The sequence below is a fragment of the Hypanus sabinus genome, chromosome 18, assembly GCF_030144855.1.
Source record: "Hypanus sabinus isolate sHypSab1 chromosome 18, sHypSab1.hap1, whole genome shotgun sequence".
Lineage (NCBI taxonomy): Eukaryota > Metazoa > Chordata > Chondrichthyes > Myliobatiformes > Dasyatidae > Hypanus > Hypanus sabinus.
In genome coordinates, this window is record NC_082723.1 from 63,358,857 (window position 1) to 63,380,224 (window position 21,368).

General features: G+C 39.8%; 1 protein-coding gene across 4 annotated transcripts in view; it reads left to right on the top strand.

Moving 5' to 3' along the window:
- The window catches only part of LOC132407672 (cohesin subunit SA-2-like), a 98,017-nt gene that overhangs the window by 62,150 nt on the left and 14,499 nt on the right, over positions 1–21,368 (top strand). For all 4 annotated transcript variants that reach the window (XM_059994509.1, XM_059994511.1, XM_059994510.1 and 1 more), the window contains exons 24-29: positions 2,379–2,466; positions 4,330–4,410; positions 9,370–9,462; positions 9,765–9,933; positions 10,327–10,451; positions 17,629–17,730. In XM_059994509.1, the coding sequence (XP_059850492.1) occupies positions 2,379–2,466; positions 4,330–4,410; positions 9,370–9,462; positions 9,765–9,933; positions 10,327–10,451; positions 17,629–17,730 (658 nt within the window). The remainder of the gene's footprint in view (positions 1–2,378; positions 2,467–4,329; positions 4,411–9,369; positions 9,463–9,764; positions 9,934–10,326; positions 10,452–17,628; positions 17,731–21,368) is intronic.

The following is a 21,368-nucleotide window of genomic DNA, read 5'->3' on the forward strand; positions in this document are numbered from 1 at the left end:
TTACTTTTGTAAAAATAAAATGAATTGCAACCTCACTGGTTAGTAAAAGAAGTTGAGGATAATATTAGGTCCAAAAGGAGTTGTTCAGTTGCAGAAAGTAACAAGATTGCAAGTTGGCAGCATTTTAGAACTGGGCAAAAAGGACCAAGGTATTGATTAATAGTATGGAAATGGAGTATGGCAGTAAATTTGTAGAGAATATAAATTATATGTAAATGCTTTCTCACATATGTAAAATATAAAAGATAATTAAAGATAAAGATCTGTTGAAGTCAGAAACAGAAATATTTGCAATTGGGAACAAAACTGACAGAGCAATTAAACTACTACTTTGTTTATCTTGATGGAAGAGAACACAAATACCACTCCCACTCTCCCCCCAACAAGAAAACCCTTAAGGCAGTCTATTATGCATGTTTAACACAAGAAGCTAGGGAGAGAGTAGGCCATTCAAGGTCAAGAGAGGGAATTTATCCCTGGAACCAGAGGAAGTGGCGGTAAGGTAGTGTAGCAATTAATGCATTGTTTTACAGTATTCATGGTTACAGATTCACGTTGTTGCCTATAAGGAGTTTGTATGTTTTATATGTAACTAAGTGGGTTTCCTCTGGGTACTGAGGTTTCCTCATACAATCCAAAGATGTATGATTAGGATTAGTGAGTTGTGGGTGTGCTATGGAAACGAAGCGTGGTGAAACTCATGGCTTGGCCAGCACAGTCCTCGCTGATTTGATGCATTTCACTGAGCAAATCTTTATTCTTTGTCAGGTGGGCAAGGTACTAAGTTGGTATATTGGATCAGTATTCACTTAGGAGAAGAACATGGAGAACAGGGGTGCTGTTAGGGCATGTTAATATCGAGGAGGGGGCACTTTTGGGTTTCTTAAAGGATATTGATGTAAATAAGTCCCCAGGATAGGATTGAAAGGACGAGAAAAGGTTGCTGGTCCTTGACAGGTCTTTGTATTCTCTTTAGCCACTGGTGAAGAACTGAAAAATAGCAAATGTTGTTCCTTTAAAAAGGGCAGCAAGGATAATCTATTAAATTACAGGCTGAGTTTTACATCAGTCATAGGAGAATTATTAAGGAAAGTAAGAATAGGTTCCTTAGCATTTTGTGTGTGTTGCCTTAGGTTCCTAGCATCTACAGATGAATCTATAGTCTATCACTTTTCACTTCTCTAGACTGAACACCATTTGTCACTTGTCTACTCATTTCTGCATTGTCTATCCCAACAACTTTCTACACTGTCCGCAATACCATCAACCTTTTGTAAAGCTACTAGTCCACCTTTTCACTTCTTCATCTGAGTCTTTTTTTTTTAAAAATCCACAGGGAATGGCTCCTGCTGATTAAAGGGAGTGTATCTAACATTAATATGGGGGGGAGAAAAGGGGAGAGCAAATGAGAATTCAACCTGTTAGTCTTAAAGGAGACTAACATCTGTTATAAAAGATATAACAAAGCACTTAAAATGAAACTGGGATTAGGCAAGGTGAACATGGATGTATGAAAGAGAAATCTTATTTACATTTTGGGAAGACAAATGGAGGTAGGACTTTCAGGGTGAAATGCAAGGCCCTGTTGCAGAATAGAAACCTGGGATATGTGGTTCCTTGAAAGTGGCGTTGCAGATAGATGGTGGTGAAAAAGGATTTTGGCATATTGGCTTTCGTCAGGCCACTGAGTATAGATGCTGGGATGTTACGCTGCAGTTGTACAAGATGTTGGTAAGTTATCATTTGGCGTACTGTGTTCAGTTTTGGTCAGTTTTTTTCTTCACAGATGATGCTTGAGTATTTCTAGCATTCTCTTATGCCATGTCCCAATGTCTTTTTAATGTCACTTTTCTTTTTGCAAAGCTTTCAGTACCCTCTAAGTCACTGTTCTTTGGGGGTCACTTATTTACCAGAACAATATTGAGGTTAAAGATAGATTTCCATGACTGGCCTCGTGTTTGCTGGAGAATAGAAACTGGACTAGTGATCTGGCTGAGGTGTTAAAGATAATTAAAGGAGTTGGCAGATTGAGTAGCATCTTTAAGTATGAAAAATGAAGAAATGCAACTTTAAATTTAGAGCCAGACCTTACAGGAGTGATGTCAGAAAATGCTTTATAGAAGATCTATTGTCATTTGATGTTGTATTTGTTCCCGGCTTTAATTTTTAAACCTATTTGTGATCAAAGCCTTATCTCCCCTTGGTAAGATCTTCAAAAGTTCAAAAGAAAAGGTTCAAAGGTTCATTTATTATCAAAGTATACATCTCTGAAATTCTTCAGTTCTCCGGGTAGCCATGAAACCAAGAAAGAAAAGAAAGCATCAACCCCTAAATCCCACCTCCCTTCACTGTTGATGTGTTACTATCTGTCATCGCAGTGCACACGACCTTAGCAAATGGGAACTATTTGACAACTGCTGCCGAATCCTGGAGCGAGGGATTGACACGGGGGAGATACCAGATCAGGTAAAGCAATCTTCTGGTCAACTAACTTATGGGGGAAAAAAGTCTGCTATTTTATCTCTATATTGTTTTTCTGACAGGATCCTTCAGCCTGTCTACTTCAGAGAAAACAAACCCAGCCTGTGTAGTCTGACTTTTAACTGAAACATCATAGTAAGCAACATCCTAGTGAATCTATTCTGCACCGTCTCATTGCATTAAAAAAATACTTGACTGTAGCTCAGGGCACTTAAAATGCACAAGTGAATTGGCTAACAGGGATGTGGAATTAAATTGGATAGCTCTTTGATGTTAAGTTTTAATGGTTTCAGTAGATTGTGTGCCATGAATATTTATAACTCTTACCAATTCAGTGCAGGATCATCCTTCTATGTGAAGAGTTGGAGTGCTTCACAGTACTAAATCATGAGCATGGGTTGCGGTTTTAACAGGCAAAGGAAAAGACAAGATTAAGGGGTCATTTCTAAGATATAATTGAATCAATTTAGAACCTACATTAAATGACTTGGATGACAACTGAGTTCTGTGACAGAAAAGTTGTGAGAACAAAAACACACTGGTTAGATTTTGAACAAAAACATAGCACTTGGAATATAATAATGGAGTTATCACTATTTTGTTTCAATAGATGATTGGGGAGATCTTAATATGCCTTGGCATAAGGCCAAGAAGTAAATTACAGAACGTTGGTGATCTAAAATAATGTGAAAACCTTTTCAATTAATTCAGTAGTTGGGTTTTGGGAAGCAATTCCACTATTGTCCCTGGCAATGATGTTACAATCGGACCAGCCGTGATCTCACTGAATAGCAAAGTAGGTTGGTGGGATTGAGTGGCTTATTCCTCACTCATCTGTTTGTATATATTGTCGTATGGTGGATGGTGAAGAAGGTTGTTGAAGGTTACAACAGGATCTGGATCAACTGGGAGAGTTGGCAGAAAGACAAGGCAGATGCAAATTAACTCAGGCAACTGCATAGTGATGCATTTTGGGAAGTTAAACTAGATACAGTGAATGGCAGGAGCCTGTAGAGTGTTACAGAACAGAGACCTGGGGATACAAGGACCTGGAGATCCTAAACTATGACAGGGTGTTGAAGGTGTATGGTATGCTTGCCTAAATGGATAGGGTACTGCATTGAATGTCATGTGCAAGATGTTGTTGAGACTACTCCTGAAATATCATGCAGTTCTGGTCACCGTACTTTTAGAAAGGATGTCATTAAATGAGAGCGTGGGTTGGAAGGCTTGATTCGTAGAATGGATACGCTAAAATTGGTTTCCTTAGAGCAAGAAAGCTGAGAGATGACCTGACAGAGGTTCACAAAATCATAGAGGTAACAGTCCTGTGTCTTGTTCTCTTTTCCCTTTCTCTCACCCGCCCCTCCCCCCACCCATGAAGGAATTTAAGAGGGCAGAAGTTTAAGGTGAGAGGGGAAATTTTAAAGGTGCTCTAAGGGGCAAGGTGAAGACGATGGGTATCTGGAAAGTGCTAAAAGAAGTGGAGGAGACATACAATTGCAATCACAAGATATTTAATCTGGCATGTGGACAGGAAAGGTTTAGACAGATATGGACAAATAGAACTAGTTCAGAAATGCACCTTGGTTGGCATGGACAAGTTTGGCTGAAAGGCCTGTTTCTGTGCTATATTAGTCTATGAGTGGCCTATTCCTCAGAGTGTTATCTACTCTTAAACAGCAGTTTGGTGTTGGAGTTGTATATTTAGGAGGTTATTGACCAAGGCTTGTACCATTTAAGTCCTTCACAAAACATCTTGCAAACCACAAACAATGTAGACAAGACTGTATCAGTATATTAGCTAAAACTTATTAAACCATTAATGTTTGTTTCACCTCCTTTCAGATCATCATTCAAGCTCTGCTTTGTGCTCACTTTCATGTCCTCTGGAGACTGGCTGTCATCTCAGAGCATCCAGTAACCAAGGTAATAAACTGCTAGAACTCATAAGTTGGCAAAAGACTTCTGCACCAAATTGGAGGCTGAAGGCTCAGTTAAGCTTGTAATGCACCATAGATCAAACAGCCAGGATGGATTAGGATGATTTGTTCTTGAGAGTCAAGACAGAGCAGTTATGAAGTGCAGTTTGGTTGAATAATATAAAGGAATCTTTACTCTGCATTTTGTCCATTCTGTACCTGCACTTGGAATGTTCAATTCTATATTGCATAGCCGAAGTTGGAAGGTATTCCAAAAGAGATGGGGGCAGAATTGGACCATTCGGCCCATCAGCTCTATTCTGCCATTTCATTGTGGTGGATCCATTTTCCATCTCAACTCCATTCTCCTGCTTGCTCTCCGTAGCCATTCACACCCTGACTAATCAAGAACCTATCAACCTCTGCATTAAATACACCCATTCATATCGCCTCCACAGGCACCTGTGGAAACGAACTCCACAGATTCAGCATCATCCGGTCTAAATGGATATCTTTCTAATATGAGGCTGTACCCTCTGGTCCTAGACTACCCTTCTAGAGGAAACATCCTCTCCACTTTCAATCTATCTGGGTCTTTCAACATTTAACAGATTTCAATGAGATTTTCCCGCCAACAGCTCTTCTAAATTCCAGCAAGTACAGGACAAGAGCCATTAAATGCTCCTCATATGATAACCCTTTATTCCTGGAATCATTCTTGTGAACCCCCTCTGAACCCTCTCCAACGTCAGCATATCCATTCTTAGATAAGGGGCTCAAAACTGCTCACAACTCTCCCAAGTAAGGCCTCACCAGTGCCTGCATGAGATCAGGCTGAATGGCCTATAATTTCATTTTTCTGCCTCCCTTCCTTGAAGAGTGGAGTGGTTTTTTTTGTCCTCTGGAACAATGCCAGAATCTAGTGATTCTTGAAAGAACATTAACAATTCTTCCACAATCTCTCCAAACACCTCTTTCAGAACCCTGAGGTGTAGGCCATCGGGTCCAGGTGACTTACAATATCTACCTTCAGACCTTTCAGTTTTCCAAGCACCTTCTCCCTAATAATAGCAAATTAACTCATCTCTGCCCCCTGACACTCTTGAACATCCAGCATACTGCAAGTTTCTTCCATAGTGAAGATGGATGCATAATACTTATGTAGTTTGTCAATCATTTCCTTGTCCGCCATTACTACCTTTCCAGCTGTCTAATATCCACTCTCACCTCTTTTAATCTTTATATATCTGGTATCCTCTTTGAAATGATTGCCTTACTTAGCTTCATCTTTCATCTTTTCCCTCCTTGTGTCTTTTTTTAGTTGCCTTCTATTGGTTTTTAAAATATTTCCAATCCTCTAACTTCCCACTAAGATTTGTTCTGTACGTGCCCTCTCTTTTGCTTTTATGTTGTTATTGACTTCCCTCTCAGCTACAAATAGGTCATCCTGCCTTTAGAATAGTACTATGGGATGTATTTATTCCACACCTTCTGAATTTTTCTCAGAACCTCTAGCTATTGCTGTCATCCCTGCTAGTGTCCCTTCGACTTTGGCCAGTTCCTCTCTTATGTTTCTGTAACTCCCTTTACTCCACTGTAATACATCTGACTTTAGTTTCTCCCTCTCAAATTGCAGGGTGAAGTCTTATCATATTATGATCACTGTCTCATAAGGTTCCTTTACCTTAAGCTCCCTAATCATATCCAGTTCATTACACAACACCCAATCCAGAATAGACTTTCCCCTAGTAGACTCAACCACAAGGTGCACTAAAAAGCCATTTTACATAGGCATTCTACAAATTCTCTCTTGGGATCTAGAACCAGTCTGATTTTCCCAATCTACCAGCATATTGAAATTCCCCTTGACTACTATAACATTGCCTTTTTGACATGCATTTCCCATCTGTTGTAATTTGTTGCCCACCTCCTGGCTACTGTTTGGGGGACTTTTTAACCATTGCAGTTTCTTGATGTCGAGCCCACATGGATTCTTCATCTTCTGATCCTATGTCACCTCTTTCACAGGATTTGATTTCATTTTTTTACCAACAGAGCCACTGCTGCCTACCTGCCCTCCCTTCGATATAATGTGAATCCTTGGATGTTAAGCTGCCAGCTACGATCTTCTTTCAGCCATGATTCAGTGATACCCACAATGTCATGCTTACCAATCTGGAACTGGGCTACAAGATAGCCTACTCTTCTCTGTATACCATATGCGTTCAAATATAGCACTTTCAGTCCTGTATTCATCACCTTTTTTTGATTTTTGTCCCCATGTTACACCGCAACTCATCCCACTAACAGTAATTTTGGCCTATTCCATTCCATTATAAGCATTCGTTTCCAATTCAGTGAAAACCTTCCATGTTGCTGAGGTTAGAGTTAATTAACTTCTTTGCTCTGCTGCTATCATTGTATCTCAATTACTGTATTAAATTGTCCTATTGTATTATTGTCTGCTTCCATAATACAGTTTCTATTTTTCTAACATGTTATTTATCTACCTCTACCTAATTGACAACTCTTTTCAACTAATTGAGTCACTCACAAGGACTACTTTCCAGCAAACTGTTTCAATATCACCATTTCTGGCATATGCACCTCTACTGATCATACCTTTCCTCTCTGATTGAAATCATGTAGCTTCAAATCACATGTAACTTCAATGAATAGACCACTGAAAACTAAATTCAATTCCTTCATTTGCACCCCATCCTCCTCCTCTCCATCTTTGCTAATCCTGTCAAAATTAATTCAGCATAAAGAAAACAGAACTGAATCTTCAACTATTTGGAAATGTGAGGAATAATGTAGGTTTATTGAACAATATTTATTTGATGAATTTTTATGCTTATATTTTTGTCTGCCTCTGCTAATACTCTGAATCTTCCTTTTTGCTTTTTGTATATCATAGCAAGCCACCTGGCTGTACTATCCTAAAGCATAATTGTTCTTGGGTGAGCTTTGAAATAAATAAAGTTCATGTGTATCTAGGATATCAACACCATGAAAATTAGCTGTGTGCAGCAACAATGCAGTACAAAATGTGGATGAACTTAAGTTTACATAAACTTTAACTAGATTATACATACAGGAATATAGCAATGACACCTTGCTTGTGTTTATCCTCATCTTATACTGTGTCACTGCAGCAAAAAGCTAATAATTTGTATGTGTGCAAAATAAGTAATGACACCAGTGGCAACATCTTGCAGGCAGTTCCCAAGGGAATACTTACTATTCATTTTGACTCCTCCCTGAAACATGTTGTAGGGAAGTGGGGTCAGTGTGGCTGGCTGTGACTGACAACAATGAGGAAGATCCAACAAGGAATTCTCAACATGGCTTAACAGCCAGCCTGCCTAAAGTGGTAGATCATGCAGCCAATTAATTTGTCTATCTTGCAACAGACAGCATGGAGAAATTTTTTTTTTTAATTTTTTTTATTAGTTTTTCAAAACATTTTACAAATTAAAAACCCCAAATCCCAATGAGGAACATTAAAACAGTGCAAAATTAAGCATACAATAACAATATGTTACAATGGAAGAGAATATAGCAAAAAAAAAGCACCTAAATTAAAGACAAGTAAGCTTAGTGTCCTCCCCAAGCCCCACAACACAAGAAAAAAACAACAGCAACTCCAGACCAACCACAACACAATATAGAGAGTATAAGTCAGGACCGCCAAGCTCCCAGACTGTGAATACACTCAGCAACAGAGGATAATAATGCCTTCTACCAGAAAAAAAAGGAGCTGAAAGCAAGGGACCGAAGGGAGAAAAAAACCCTAGTCAAGAGGAAGGTTATGAAAGTACTCGATAAAAGGTCCCCAGACCTTATGGAACTTTAGATCCGAATTGAGAACTGAATAATGAATTTTTTCGAGGTCCAGACAGGCCATGATGTCGTTAAGCCATTGAGCATGAGTGGGCGGGGCAGCATCTCTCCATCTGAGGAGGATCAAGCATCTAGCCAGAAGAGAGGCAAAGAGCATGGAGAAAATTTTATTGTCAGAATCATTCCCAAAGACTACTTTCTTAAATGGTCTTTGTGAATGATGAAACAGATGCAAATATTGCTAAAGATCGCACAGACACCTTTGCTCATTATATCATTCCCACATGATTAGAATCCACACAAATATATAGCAGGAGTATGCTGCTGCCCCACCCCCCTTGTGATTACTGTCTTTTGTCAAGTTCATCTGTATTAGTCACAGGACCAATAAAATGGCACTATCGCATAATTCCCTTGGTGTGTTGATAGCTTTTGATCTTTGATTTGAAGAAAATTAATTAGTTGAGACTCTGGCATTGAGAATTCCCAAGATTCAGTGCCGTCTGCATAAAGAAAAATTTCCATCTCCGTCCCAAACAGTCTACATCCTATCCCAAAATTATGTCCCAAGTTCTAGACTCCTCGGTCAGGAAAAACATCTTGGCTGTACCTGTCCTGTAAAGTTCTTGCGTTTTTGTGTGTTTTGCTGAGATCTCCTTTTGTTCTTCTAAATATAGTACTTGACCTTAACTATACCTAAAACCAGTCCACCAAATCTTTTTTGTATCTCCATTTTTTTTGCAAGTCACCAGGAAAAGCTTTGTGTATTCTTAAATGGGTGACTCCTAATTTTGGATTCTCCCATAATTGGAGGAATCCTTCCTACATCCATATTATCGAGATTCTCATGGGATCTTGGGTTTTGCTCAAGTAAGCAGACATAAGCCTAATCAGTCCAATCTTTCTTCATAAAACAACTTGCCCATCTCAAATATCCGTCCAGCCCTCCTTTGCAGTAAACAGTGCTCGGGTATTGTCTAGAACTGGCTCATCAGTTGATCAAGGATTGAAGGAAGTACTGTCTGGGATTGTTGTGGTGAGGTGGGAGTTTGTAAGTGCACACCACAGTGGAAAAAAATTGGGTTATTGTCACTTAATATGCACTTGATGATCTCCCCAGGAGCAACTCATCAGACTCCGAAAGCAACGGAACACAGTCTTCACAGTGTGTCAGCATGGCCTGTCGAACATCAGCTTGAAAGTGAGAGAACAGGTTAGTGAGTACCAAGGAGAATGAACATTGAAACATCCCCACAACCAATCAACATACTAATCCTAAAAATCCAGTGTGTACTGGTTGCGAATTTGGGAGGTGGTTAGGTGTGTGGAAAGAGAAAGGTACAGGTGCTGCCTGGCTTACAGAATGTTTCCATTTCTCTTCAGTCGGCTCATTCAGAAAGAATAAACTTTAGGGATAGAGCTAGGCAGCACATTTTTCCTGTGTAAATGATTGTTATGTGCCATTTGCATCTATAACAGAGATCCAAGTTTATATTATTCTTTCAATTGCCACAGTCGTTCACCCTGCTGTGTGACCTCCTGGTGATCTTCAGTGCTCAGATGACAAAGGATGGTAATGAAGATCTACAACCCCTGGTGTTCACAGCGGACATGTCGTTGGTGTCTGAGCTGCTGAGCTTCGTCATGGACCATGTGTTTGTGGAAACAGAGGAGGATGGAGATGGTGAGGAGCAATTTCAATTACTCTTCACTACAGAATACTTCTCGCTCATCTGATCTCCCTGGTCCTCTTCACTTTATCCCCTTGTCCCACTCTTGATTTTTCCCAATTACACCCAACATCGGATCTCTTCTCCTTGTTTAATTCTGTACAATTCATCTGTGCTTCCTCTATACTGGTTGTACACAACACCTAAAAGTGAGCACAGGCCCAAAATATTTTTCAGTTCCTTTTGCTCTTCCCTGCACATACAGAGGCATAAATATTATTTGCCTTATAACTGTTCACATGGTTTCCCTGGATTTCCCAGAGCTTTGAGTACAACTGTGTTTTTATCTTGTGTTGTCATAGGGTTGCCCCTGAGGCCATAATGCCATTTTTTTTTGTTTGTTTTAGATGAGACAGTAAAAATTGAGATGCTGCATAAGAGGAGAAATTTCCTGGCAGGATTCTGTAAGCTCATTATCTACAACATGGTGGATCTTAGGACTGCAGCTGACATCTTCAAACACTACATGAAGGTAGGGAATTGATAACATCAGATAAGTGGAAAGAATTTATTATGTGAGATACTAAGAGTTCAAAGACAGCATGTTACCACAAGGTTAAGAGGCAAAGATGTTAAGATTTGGGATCTTTGATTGCTTGATCAAACCTTCAGAACACTTTGTTAACCAAAGGAAACCTATCAGGTATAGGAAATTGGTATTAGGTGAGTGTTTTGAGGTTTATAGGAAAGAATTTTAAGAAAGGAATGTGGGGGGGGGGGGGGAGCAAAAAAAAAATTAGAGGCAAGAGGGTTAGGTCCTGAATGGATACTTCTCATTGATACTCACTAGGGAGAAGGATGGGCAAGCTCAATAGTTAAGCAATTGGTATGCTGGTATTCTGGAGGGAGGAAGTGTCAGGAACCTTAATGTTATTTATTAATTTATTTTGAGTTACAATACAGAATAGGCCCTTCCAGAACTTGGAGCCCACAACCCCCAATTTAACCCTAAACTAATCAAGGGACAATTAATAATAACCAATTAACCTACTAACCGGTACATCTTTGGACTGTGGGAGGAAACCGGAGCACCTGGAGAAGACACACATATTTCATGGTGAGAACATGCAAGCTCCTTACAGAGGATGCCAGGATTGAACTCCAAACTTCGTCCTGAGCTATAATTGTGTCGAGCTAACCACCACGCTATGGTGATGCCATAAATCCCCAAGACCTAACGATATCTGGAGGTTTCTGCATCAGACAAGGTGACAGAAGACTGGAGGATAGCTAATGTCATTAGCTTTCTGTGGTAGACTGGTCTGTTAAGTTAAGCCACAAGGGACCTGAGGCCTGTTGGCAAACAAGATCCACAATTGGCTTGATGATAGGAGGTAGAGGATAATTGCAGAGGTGTGCTTCAGAGATTGGTGCCAGGAAGTCTGTAGTTAATGTATATTTAAATTTATTGGATGCTGTTGTAGATAGTCTGAACAGTAAGGTATTAGATTTAATATCACTTACAGTATAGAAACGTGGTGAAATGTCACTTGCATTTACAGCCAACACAACCTAAATATGTGCTGGGGGTAGCCTGCAGGTTTGCAGTCAACATGAAAATCAGTGGAGTTGTAGATAACAGATTTAATTGTATTGAGATATAGTGAGCATGAATAAACTGGAGAATTGTGCAGTTGTGGCAAATGGAGTTTATCCAGTTAGGTGTGAGGTAATGCACCTTGGGAGGTAAATTTCTGGTAGAAAAGAGAGACAATGGCAAGGACCTTTACAGAAGGTCTGTGATTTACAGGAGGGACTTAAAGGTACAAATCATAGCTTACTGAAAGTCGTAACACAGTCAAGAAGGTATTGGTCTCCTTGCTTTCATACATCGCAGTATTGAGTACATAAGTTGGGGGGACATGTTGCAGCTGCATGAACATTGGTTAATGTGCATTTAGAGTACTGCATTCAGCTTTGGTCACTAGACTTCAATGATGGAGCCACAGAGTTGCACAACTTGTCCATCCCAACCAAAGTCCCTACCTGAGCTGGTTTCAGTGGTCTATATTTGGCCCATATCCTTCTAAATCTTTCCTACCCAAGTGCATGTTGAAATGTCTTTTAAGTGTAATTGTGCCTGTCATTATGCTTTCTGGCTACTTATTCCATATATTCACCTCTTTCTGTGTGTGTGTGGGGAGGGGGGTAGTTGTCCCTTTGGTCTCCTTTATATCTTTTTCCTCTTACCTTAAACTTACGCCCTCTACATTTAGACCAGAGGTGGGCAAACTTTTTGACTTGTGGGCCACAAAGGGTTCTAAAATTTGACAGGGGGGGCCGGACCAGGAGCAGATGGACGGAGTGTTTTGGTAATACACCTCATAAGAGAAAATAAAATATCATGGGATATGTAGAAAACATGTGCTTTAATTTCAATTGAAAATGAACAAATGCATTATAACAAAATATCTGTCTTTGAAGTCCCATGGTATTTAGCTATTTATTGAAATGACTTTTAAAGCACTGAAAATTCTGTTATCCTTCAAGATATTATCATCATCACTCTCCTCCTGACTGTCTTTATTTTAAAAACAGTAGGAGATGCAGGTCTACTTGTCCTGCTCCTTCTTATTCAATTGTCCCCTGTGCCAAAACTCAACAACGACCAGCACAAAGACAGAACAATGACAGCGCGCCAGTATGCGGAGCGTGTTATTTGATCTGGAGCACATTTTTTATTTTGAGAACGTACGTGCACCTGCACACTGCTCATGTCCATCACTTAACAGAAATGACATGTAACATGTAAGGCTTATTGAAAAAAATATTTTCAAATGCATTTTTTACATAACACAATGAAGAAACTTATTTTTAATTTCAGTGGGAACAGTGTTGTTGGTCTCCCTTTTTAGCCAGCGCATCAAAGTCTGGATTTAGTTTTGTTGTGGCAATTCTCAGGATGGATCTGAGGTGTTGGTCGGTTAACTTGAATCTGTGGCTGGCTTTGTTGATGTTCATGACACTGAACGCCTGTTCACACAAATAGGTCGAGCTGAACAAAGAGTAAAGCGCAAATGTGGAGTAATACGCTGCACCTCAACAAAGGTCAATGTATATAGAGTGTGTCATCTATTGGGAAAACGCCAGAATTGCGGGGAAAAAAACGTTAACAAGGTTTATCAAAATAATTTCATCAAGTTCTGCGGGCCGGATTAAAAAGCTTAACGAGCCGCATATGGCCCGCGGGCCGTAGTTTGCCCATGCCTGATTTAGACTCTCCTACTGTGAATAAGATTGTGACCACACACCATATTCTATGGCCTTCCTTATTTTGTATACCTCTGTAAGCTCACCCCTCAGTCTCCTTCACTCCAGGGAAATCTGTCCCAACTTATCCAGGTCTTTCCTCATAACTCAAGGATGTTTTAGCAGTAGAGAGAGAATGCAGACTAGTATATTGCCTAGAATGGAGTCCTGCTCTTATAAGAAGAGATTGGATAGGCTTCATTTTTAACAAGTGCACTTCTTGAGGGGCAAATTTATAGAGATTTAAAATATTGAAGGACATTGAATAAATTGTCAGTATTTTCCAAGGCAGGGGAGTCCTGGATTAGAGGACCTAGGTTTAGAACATCTGAACATAGAAGATTAAAGCAGTACAGTACAGCACAGGAACCATCTTTGACCCACATTGTTTGGTTGAACTAATGATCTTAGTACTCAAATGCCCACTGAACTAATCCTTTCTGTCTATACCATATCCATATCCTTCCATTTCATATACATTCAGGAGGCTATCTAAGAGCCTTTTTACCACCCTGTCATGTTTGCCAACACCATTCCAGGCACCCACCAGTTCATGTGCATATATTAAAAAAAAAACTTTCCCCCCTCTCACCTCAAATGACCATAAAAGGCCTTTCACCCTTTGGTATTATATATTTCAATCTTGGGAAAAAGATACTAGCTGTCTGCTATGACTCTCATAAACTTGTAAACCTCTATCATATTCCAGAGAAAAATGTGAGATGCTAGAAATTTAAAATAAAATTTGAGGGATCAGTTCTCAGAGTGGATGGTGATTATCTGAATGAGTTGCAAAGAAGCTAGTAGAGGGATATGCAATTACGTTTCCGTAGCTCTCTGAAAGTTACCGCACAGGTAGATGGTGTGGTAAAGAAGGCTGTTGCATATTTAATATTTCAGTAATATTTGAGTAATCTTGCATATATAGTGCCAATAAAAGTATTCTCTCCCCCTCCCAGAACTTTTCATGTTTTATTGTTTTATAACACTGAATCACAGTGGATTTAATTTGGCTTTTTTGACACTGATCAACTGAAAAGGAATCTTTTGCATCAAAGTGAAAACAGATCTCTGCAGAATGATCTAAAGAGATCTGTTTTTGAAGACTTGGTTGCAGTCAAGGTGTTGCAATTGTAGTAAAAGTACACATATCTGGAAGATATCTCAATTGTTGGTGAGTCAGTATCCTGGCAGAAACACCATGAAGACACAACAAAACTGCAAGCAACTCACAAAAAGGTTATTGAGAAACACAAGTCAGGAAACGGATACAAGAAAATTTCCAAGTTGTTGAATATCCCTTGGAGTATAGTTAAGTCAATCATCAAGAAATGGAAAATATGACACAGCTGTAAATCTGCCTAGAGCAGGCTGTCCTTAAAAACTGAGTTTTTAGGTAAAAAAGAGACTAGTGAGGGAGGCTACCAAGAGACCTATGACAACTCTGGAGGAGTTACAAGCTTCAGTAGCTGAGACGGGAGTGGAAAAGAGAAAGCTGCTGTTGAAAAAAAAACCCACATGAAATCTGGGCTAGAGTTTGCCAGAAGGCACGTGGGAGACTCAAGTCAGCTGGAAGAAGGTTCTATGATCTGATAAAACCAAAATTGTGCTTTTTGGCCATCAGACTAAGTGCTATGTTTGGCTTAAGCCACACAGCATATCATCAAAAATGCATAGTCCCTACCATGAAGCATGGTGGTGGCTGCATCATGCTGTGGGGATGCTTCACTGCAGTAGGCCCTAGAAGGCTTGTGAAGGTTGAGGGTAAGATGAATACAGGGAAATCCTGGAGGAAAACCTGATGCAGTCTGCAAGAGAACCGCAACTTGAGAGAAGATTTGTTTTCCAGCAAGACAATGACTCCAAGCTTAAAGCCAAAGCTACACAGGAATGGCTTAAAAACAACAAATCTAATGTCCTGGAGTGGCCAAGTCGGAGTCCTCATTTCAAATGAGAATTTGTGGGTGGACTTGAAAAGGACTGTTCACTCACGATCCCCATGTAATCTGACAGATTGAGCGTTTTTGTAAAGAAGTATGGTGAAAAGTTGCAGTGTCTGGATGTGCAAAGCTGATGGAGATCTATCCACGCTGACTCAAGGATGTAATTGCTGCCAAAGGTGCATCTACTATATACTGACTTGAAGGGACTGAATACTTAAGCAGTCGATTATTTTGTGTTTTATATTTGTAATTAGATCACTTTGTAGAGATCTATTTTCACTTTGGGGGGTGAAGAAAGTGAAAACAGGCCCTAGAAGGCTTATGAATGTTCAGGGTAAAATGAATGCAGCAAAATACAAGGAAATCCTTTTCTGTTGATTAGTGTCAAAAAAGCCAAATTAAATCCACTGTGCTTCAATGCTGTAAAACAATAAACATGAAAACTTCCAAGAGGAGGTGAATACTTTTATAGAACTCATGTATTCCTTTGAGCTAGTTTAGTGTTTTGAAGTTACAAGACATAACAAAGGCAAATGGCATGCTTGTCTTTCTTTATTAGTCGAGGCACTGAACTCAGGAACAAGGAAGTGATGTTGTGGCTTTATAAAAGTGATTATGGCTATATCTAGAACATCGCTTTCAGTTCTGTTTGCCCATTACAGGAAATATGTGGAGGCTTTGGAGAGGCTGCAGAAGAGGTTTACCAGGATGTTGCCTAGATTATAATGCATGTGCTCCAGTGAGAGGTGTAATAAACTTGGGTTGTTTTCTCTGGAGCAGCAGAGACTGAGGGGAGCCCTGATAGAAATTTATAGAAGTATTGTTATCCCAAATTTGAAATGCCTAGTATATGCTAAGATGTGATGATACCTTTTCACATGCACCAAGCTACAGAGATCAAATCATTACACAGTGCAAGGTAGTACAAGGTAAAACAATCGGAAAGAGAAGAAGTGCAGTGCACATAGACAATAAGGCACCAGAAATAAAAGAGTTAATTTGTGAAGTCAGTTCAATTTATCGTACAAGAGAACAATTCATAAGTCATATAACAATGGGGTTTAAGCTGTCCTTGGAAAAACTGGTACATGCTTTCAAGCTTTGGATTTTTTTTTTGCCTGATGAGAAAGGGGAGAAGAAAGAATGTCTGGATGCCTGCAGCCTTTGATTGTGCTGGGCACCGAAGTAGCTTAGCGGTTAGTGTGACACTATTACAGCTCAGGGCATCGGAGTTTCATCTGGCACCTTCTGTAAAAGTCTCTATACATCCTCTCCATGGAATGTGTAGTTTTTCTCTGGGTCCTCCAGTCTCCTCCTATAGTCTAAAGATGTACTGGGTAGGTTAATTGTCCCATGATTTGGTCAGGGTTAAATCAGCTTGTCGGAGTTGCCGGGCAGTGCAGCTCAAAGGGCCAAAAGGACCAATTCTGTTCTCTCTCTCTCTAAATAAAATAAAGGAGATGAGCTGGAAAAGTTTTTTTTCCCCCATAGGTAATGGTGACGGGAATTTGCTGCCAGGATTGGAGATAGAGGCAAATACAGTAGAAGCATTAAAGAGGCTCTTAGACAAGAACATAAGTAAGCAGAGAATGGAGCGATATAGATTGTGAGCAGGCAGAGGGGTTAGATTAATTAGGTGTCCTTAGCTTTATTACATTAGCACAACATCCCTTGAAGGGTCTTTCCTGTGCCCATTGGTCAATGCTAAGGGTACTTAGTATAGGAAGAATGTACAGGGATGTGGGCCTAATGCCAGCCAGTGGGATTAAGAGTAGATGAGCATCAAGGCCAGCATGGTCAAAGTGGGCCAAAAGGGATGGTTTTATGCAGTACTCTGCTATGACTATCTACTGCTGAACCATAGTGTTGTGGCAGTGAGGCCCATAGTGAGTAATAGTACTGTTTGGTGAAATCTGAATGAAACAAGCCTCACATTCTTTAGTAAGCTTGGACTGTACTTACTCACTAGCTGGAAACAAAATTTGTGGAACACCAGTGCTTATGGGATCATGGTAACAGGCTCACTTTTTGGTAGGGAGTTAGCTAGGATTAAGAGACTAGATCTGCATGGGAACGAGGGTTTTTTGGTTAACGAGGGTACAAGTTGTCCGGGATAATTGACAGATAGGTTAAAAGTGGGTGTGGGGAAATGCAACAAATGGATTTGGAGAGGAAAAGGCTAAGATTTTCTATTTATTGGTGGGAAATGTAGTGTTGGGTGAGTGGAGAGTTGGATTTGGGAGGGGTGGAAGACTGCACTGAGCAGCAGATGGGGATCTAGAATGTAGTGGAAGATGTTAAGTGGAAAGATTTGCAGATCCTTGGAGGGGGTGTGGTGGCAGAAGGAGAGCATGGCGGATTAGTGAATGTGAAGCAAGGAAGCTGGGCAGTTCTAAGCCACTGTACTTGTAAAAGCACTACTTTGGTAAGGCTACAGAACTCTGCTCTTCATTTCAGTACTTCAGTGATTATGGAGACATCATCAAGGAGATGTTGAGCAAAGCCCGGCAGATCGATAAGGTGGAATGTGCTAAGACACTGCTGCTCAGCTTACAGCAGGTGAGTGCATCAACACAATTACCATGTTATAATTCAATAAACAGCTATACACTCCATTGAGCAAACCAACCTAATTCTAATCCCATCTCTTTGTACCCTATGTGCCAGAGAATAGACTTGTCGCTGAAAATCACACTATTGTGCAGAACTCAACCTTTTAAATATATGCAGTACTGTATTTGTTAAAGTGGAGTGGAGAACAAGTTTGTAAATCTGGCTGGAGCAAAGGACGTTGGGAATGGTGAGGGTGGAGTGCCACAGGAGGGGTATGGAACAGGTGGCAGTGGACAAGTGCCAGGGTGGCATATGTGCAGATGCACCCAGCCCTGAGACACCAGGCAAGGTTATTTGATAACAAATAATAGGTTTATTAATCATTACAAAATGTCTCTGTGGTGCGTCCTGCTCCCTCCCCTCTCTCTTCCCCTTTTCCTAATCATGATTCTCTTCCTGTCCCTTTCCCATTCTCAGTCCACAATAGAGACATAACAGAATTGGGTTTATCATCACTCACATGTCATGAAATTTGCTTTTGTGGCAGCAGTACAATGCCATATATAAAGTTAGTACAGGATTGTGCACAAGTCTTAGGCACCCCAGCTAGAATACAGGTAGAATGTTCCTTTGTTCCTTTGAAACCGTTTGTAAGCGGAAATGTCGTAAAGTGAAGAAGCAATTACCAGTAATTTATATGGGAAAAATTTTTGAGCAAAAAAATAACCTAACAAATCATACCAAATTACATACAAAACCTAAAATAACACAAACATATAGAAAAAGCAGGAATGATATGATAAATACACAGCCTATCTAAAGTAGAAATATTGTATGTACAGTGTAGTTTCACTTACCAGAATTGGGAAGACAATGAGCCAAAATTTGTAGAAAAAAATCAGCACATACACGCATGTACATGTATGCGCACACACCTACCCGCGCAAGGTTTCACCGGTCATGGTAATCTTTCTCGGGGTAAACACATGTTTAAAGTGGGCGTCTTTCTTCAAAGCAGCAATAATCCTCTTTCGGTCAGCAAAGACAGATACTAATGTAGGTCTTTCGAAACAGCGAATTGTCATAAAGCAAATGTTTAAAAACAGGTGGCACCTGTATGTGCCTAAGACTATTACACAGTATTGTACTTTCCACAGTATGCTTCCACATGCTTATGGACTTATTTTCCATCTTGGGGTCTTGTACCAGTGCTATAGAACACTGAAACAGGTCCTTCAACTCATCACGTCCATACTGACATTTTTGTCCATCTATACCTTGCCCATTTAAGTGTCTGTGAAATGCCTCTTAAAAAGAATTTTATCTATTTCACTACCTTCTCTTGTAGCATGCCTAGATAACCACCACTTTTATGTTGAATTTGAGAGGTAAACTAAATTTACCCCTCAGATCCCCTTTAAAATTTCTTATCTTAAACCTATGCCTTTTGTTTTTTTTAATTGTACCATGGAAAGAAGGTTTGTACACTCTAGCTGTCAAATCAGAAATGAGAAAATCTGCAGCTGGAAATCAAAGTGATACACACAAAATGCTGGAGTAACTCAGCAGGCCAGGCAGCATCTAAAGTTGTCCAATCCAAGCAACCTCCAAGTGAATCTTCTTTGCACTTCAAATGTGGTCTAACCAGTGTTTTGTAAAATTGCAGTATAACATCCCAACCATTTATATTTTATGCCCTGATCCATGAAGGCAACTGCGGACTTGGACCCGAAGTACATCTATATTCCTTAGCACCATATCATAGACAGGTGTCCCCTGTTTTTCCAAATTTTAAGTACCTGTTTTTGCTAACCAAAGAGGATTTTTGCTTTAACGAAGAAAAGACACCCGCTTTATATGTGTGTTTACCCTGAGAAAGACTACAATGACCATGAAACCTTGTGCGGGCAGCTGTTGGCGCATACGTGTATTTTTTTTCTCCAAATTAACTTTGGCTCACTGTCTTCCTGATTTTTGTAAGTGAAACTACACCGTACATACAATATTTCTACTTTATATAGGGTGTATATTTATCATATCATTCCTGCTTTTACTATATGTTAGTGTTATTTTAGGTTTTATGTATTATTTGGTATGATTTAGTAGGTTATTTTTTGGGTCTGGGAACACTCAAAAATTTTTCCCATATAAATTAATGGTAATTGCTTCTTCACTTTACGACATTTTGGTTTACAAACTGTTTCATAGGAATGCTCTACCTTCAGATTGCGGGGGAAACCTGTATGTATAATTCTACTTTTACCTGACTTCCCAGAATGCATTACTTGCACTTGTCAGGACTGATGTTGGGACTGCTTCTTTTCATGTTATATGTCAATGATTTGGGTGACAGAATTAGTGGCTTTGTGGCCATGTTTGCAGATGATACAAAGATAGGTGAAGGGGCAGGTACTGTTAAGGAAGCAGGTAGTCTGCAGAAGATTCAGACACATTATGAGAATGGACAAAGAAATGGCAAATGGAATATAGTGTAAGGAAGTGTATGATCAAGCACTTTGGTAGAAGGAATAAAGGCATAACCTATTTTCTAAATGGGGGAAAAATCCAAAATTCAGAGGTGCAAAGGGACTTCAAGTCCACATGCAGTATTCCCTAAAGGTTACTTGCAGGTTGAGTCAGTGGTACGTAAGGCAAATGCAATATTAGCATTAACTTCAAGAGGACTAGCATATAAAAGCAAGAATATATTGGTGAGGCCTCACTTGTATTATGAGCAGTTTTAGGCCTCTTTTCTGAAAAAAGATTTGCTGGCATTGAAGAGTCCAGAGGAGGTTCATGAGAATCATTCTGGGAATGAAAAGATTAACATATGAGGAGCCTTTGAAGCTCTGGACCTATACTTGCTGGAATTTTGAAGAATGATGAAAGACCTCATTGAAATCTCATTAAAACAGAGATATGGGGGAATTTCTCTAGCCAGATTGTGGTGAATCTGGAATTCATTGGCACAGATGGCTGTGGAAGCCAAGTCATTGGGTATGTTTAAAGTAGAGATTAAAGTTCTTGGTTAGTCATGGTGTTAAAAGTTATTGGGAGAAGGCAGGAAAATGGGGTTGAGGGGATAATAAATTGGCTACGGTTAAATGGCAGAGCAGACTTAATGGCCTGGATGGCATAATTCTACTCCAATGTCTTACGGTCTAACTAAAAACAGGACAGGCCCATCAAGAAAAGTATATGGTGACACTTGAAAAGCTAATTAGGAGGCAAAGTGGTGAAACAATATCACTAGCAAACAGAAATAGGGTAAATTTGAAGCTGTTAGTTTAGACAAAGGACTGAAAGACGAGCCCATTGGGGACAGTGGGCATTGTAGAGCTAGAAGCATAGGTGAGGTCTTAAATGAACACTTTTCATCAGTATTCTCAAAGGAAACTGACTTTTTTGTTGTATTCAGCAAAGAGTAAGTTGAAATTCTAGTGCAAGTCACTAAGTAGAGGTACTCAGTAGCATTGCTAACCAGGGATAGTATCACAGCTGCAGAATGGGACGATGTCGTGGGGGTGGATCATTGAGAGTGGAAGTCAGAAACAGCAATCACACTATTGGGACTATTCTGTTGAATCCCCCAATAGCAACTTTTTGGGAGGCAGATTTTCGAAAGATACAAAAATAGAAGGGTC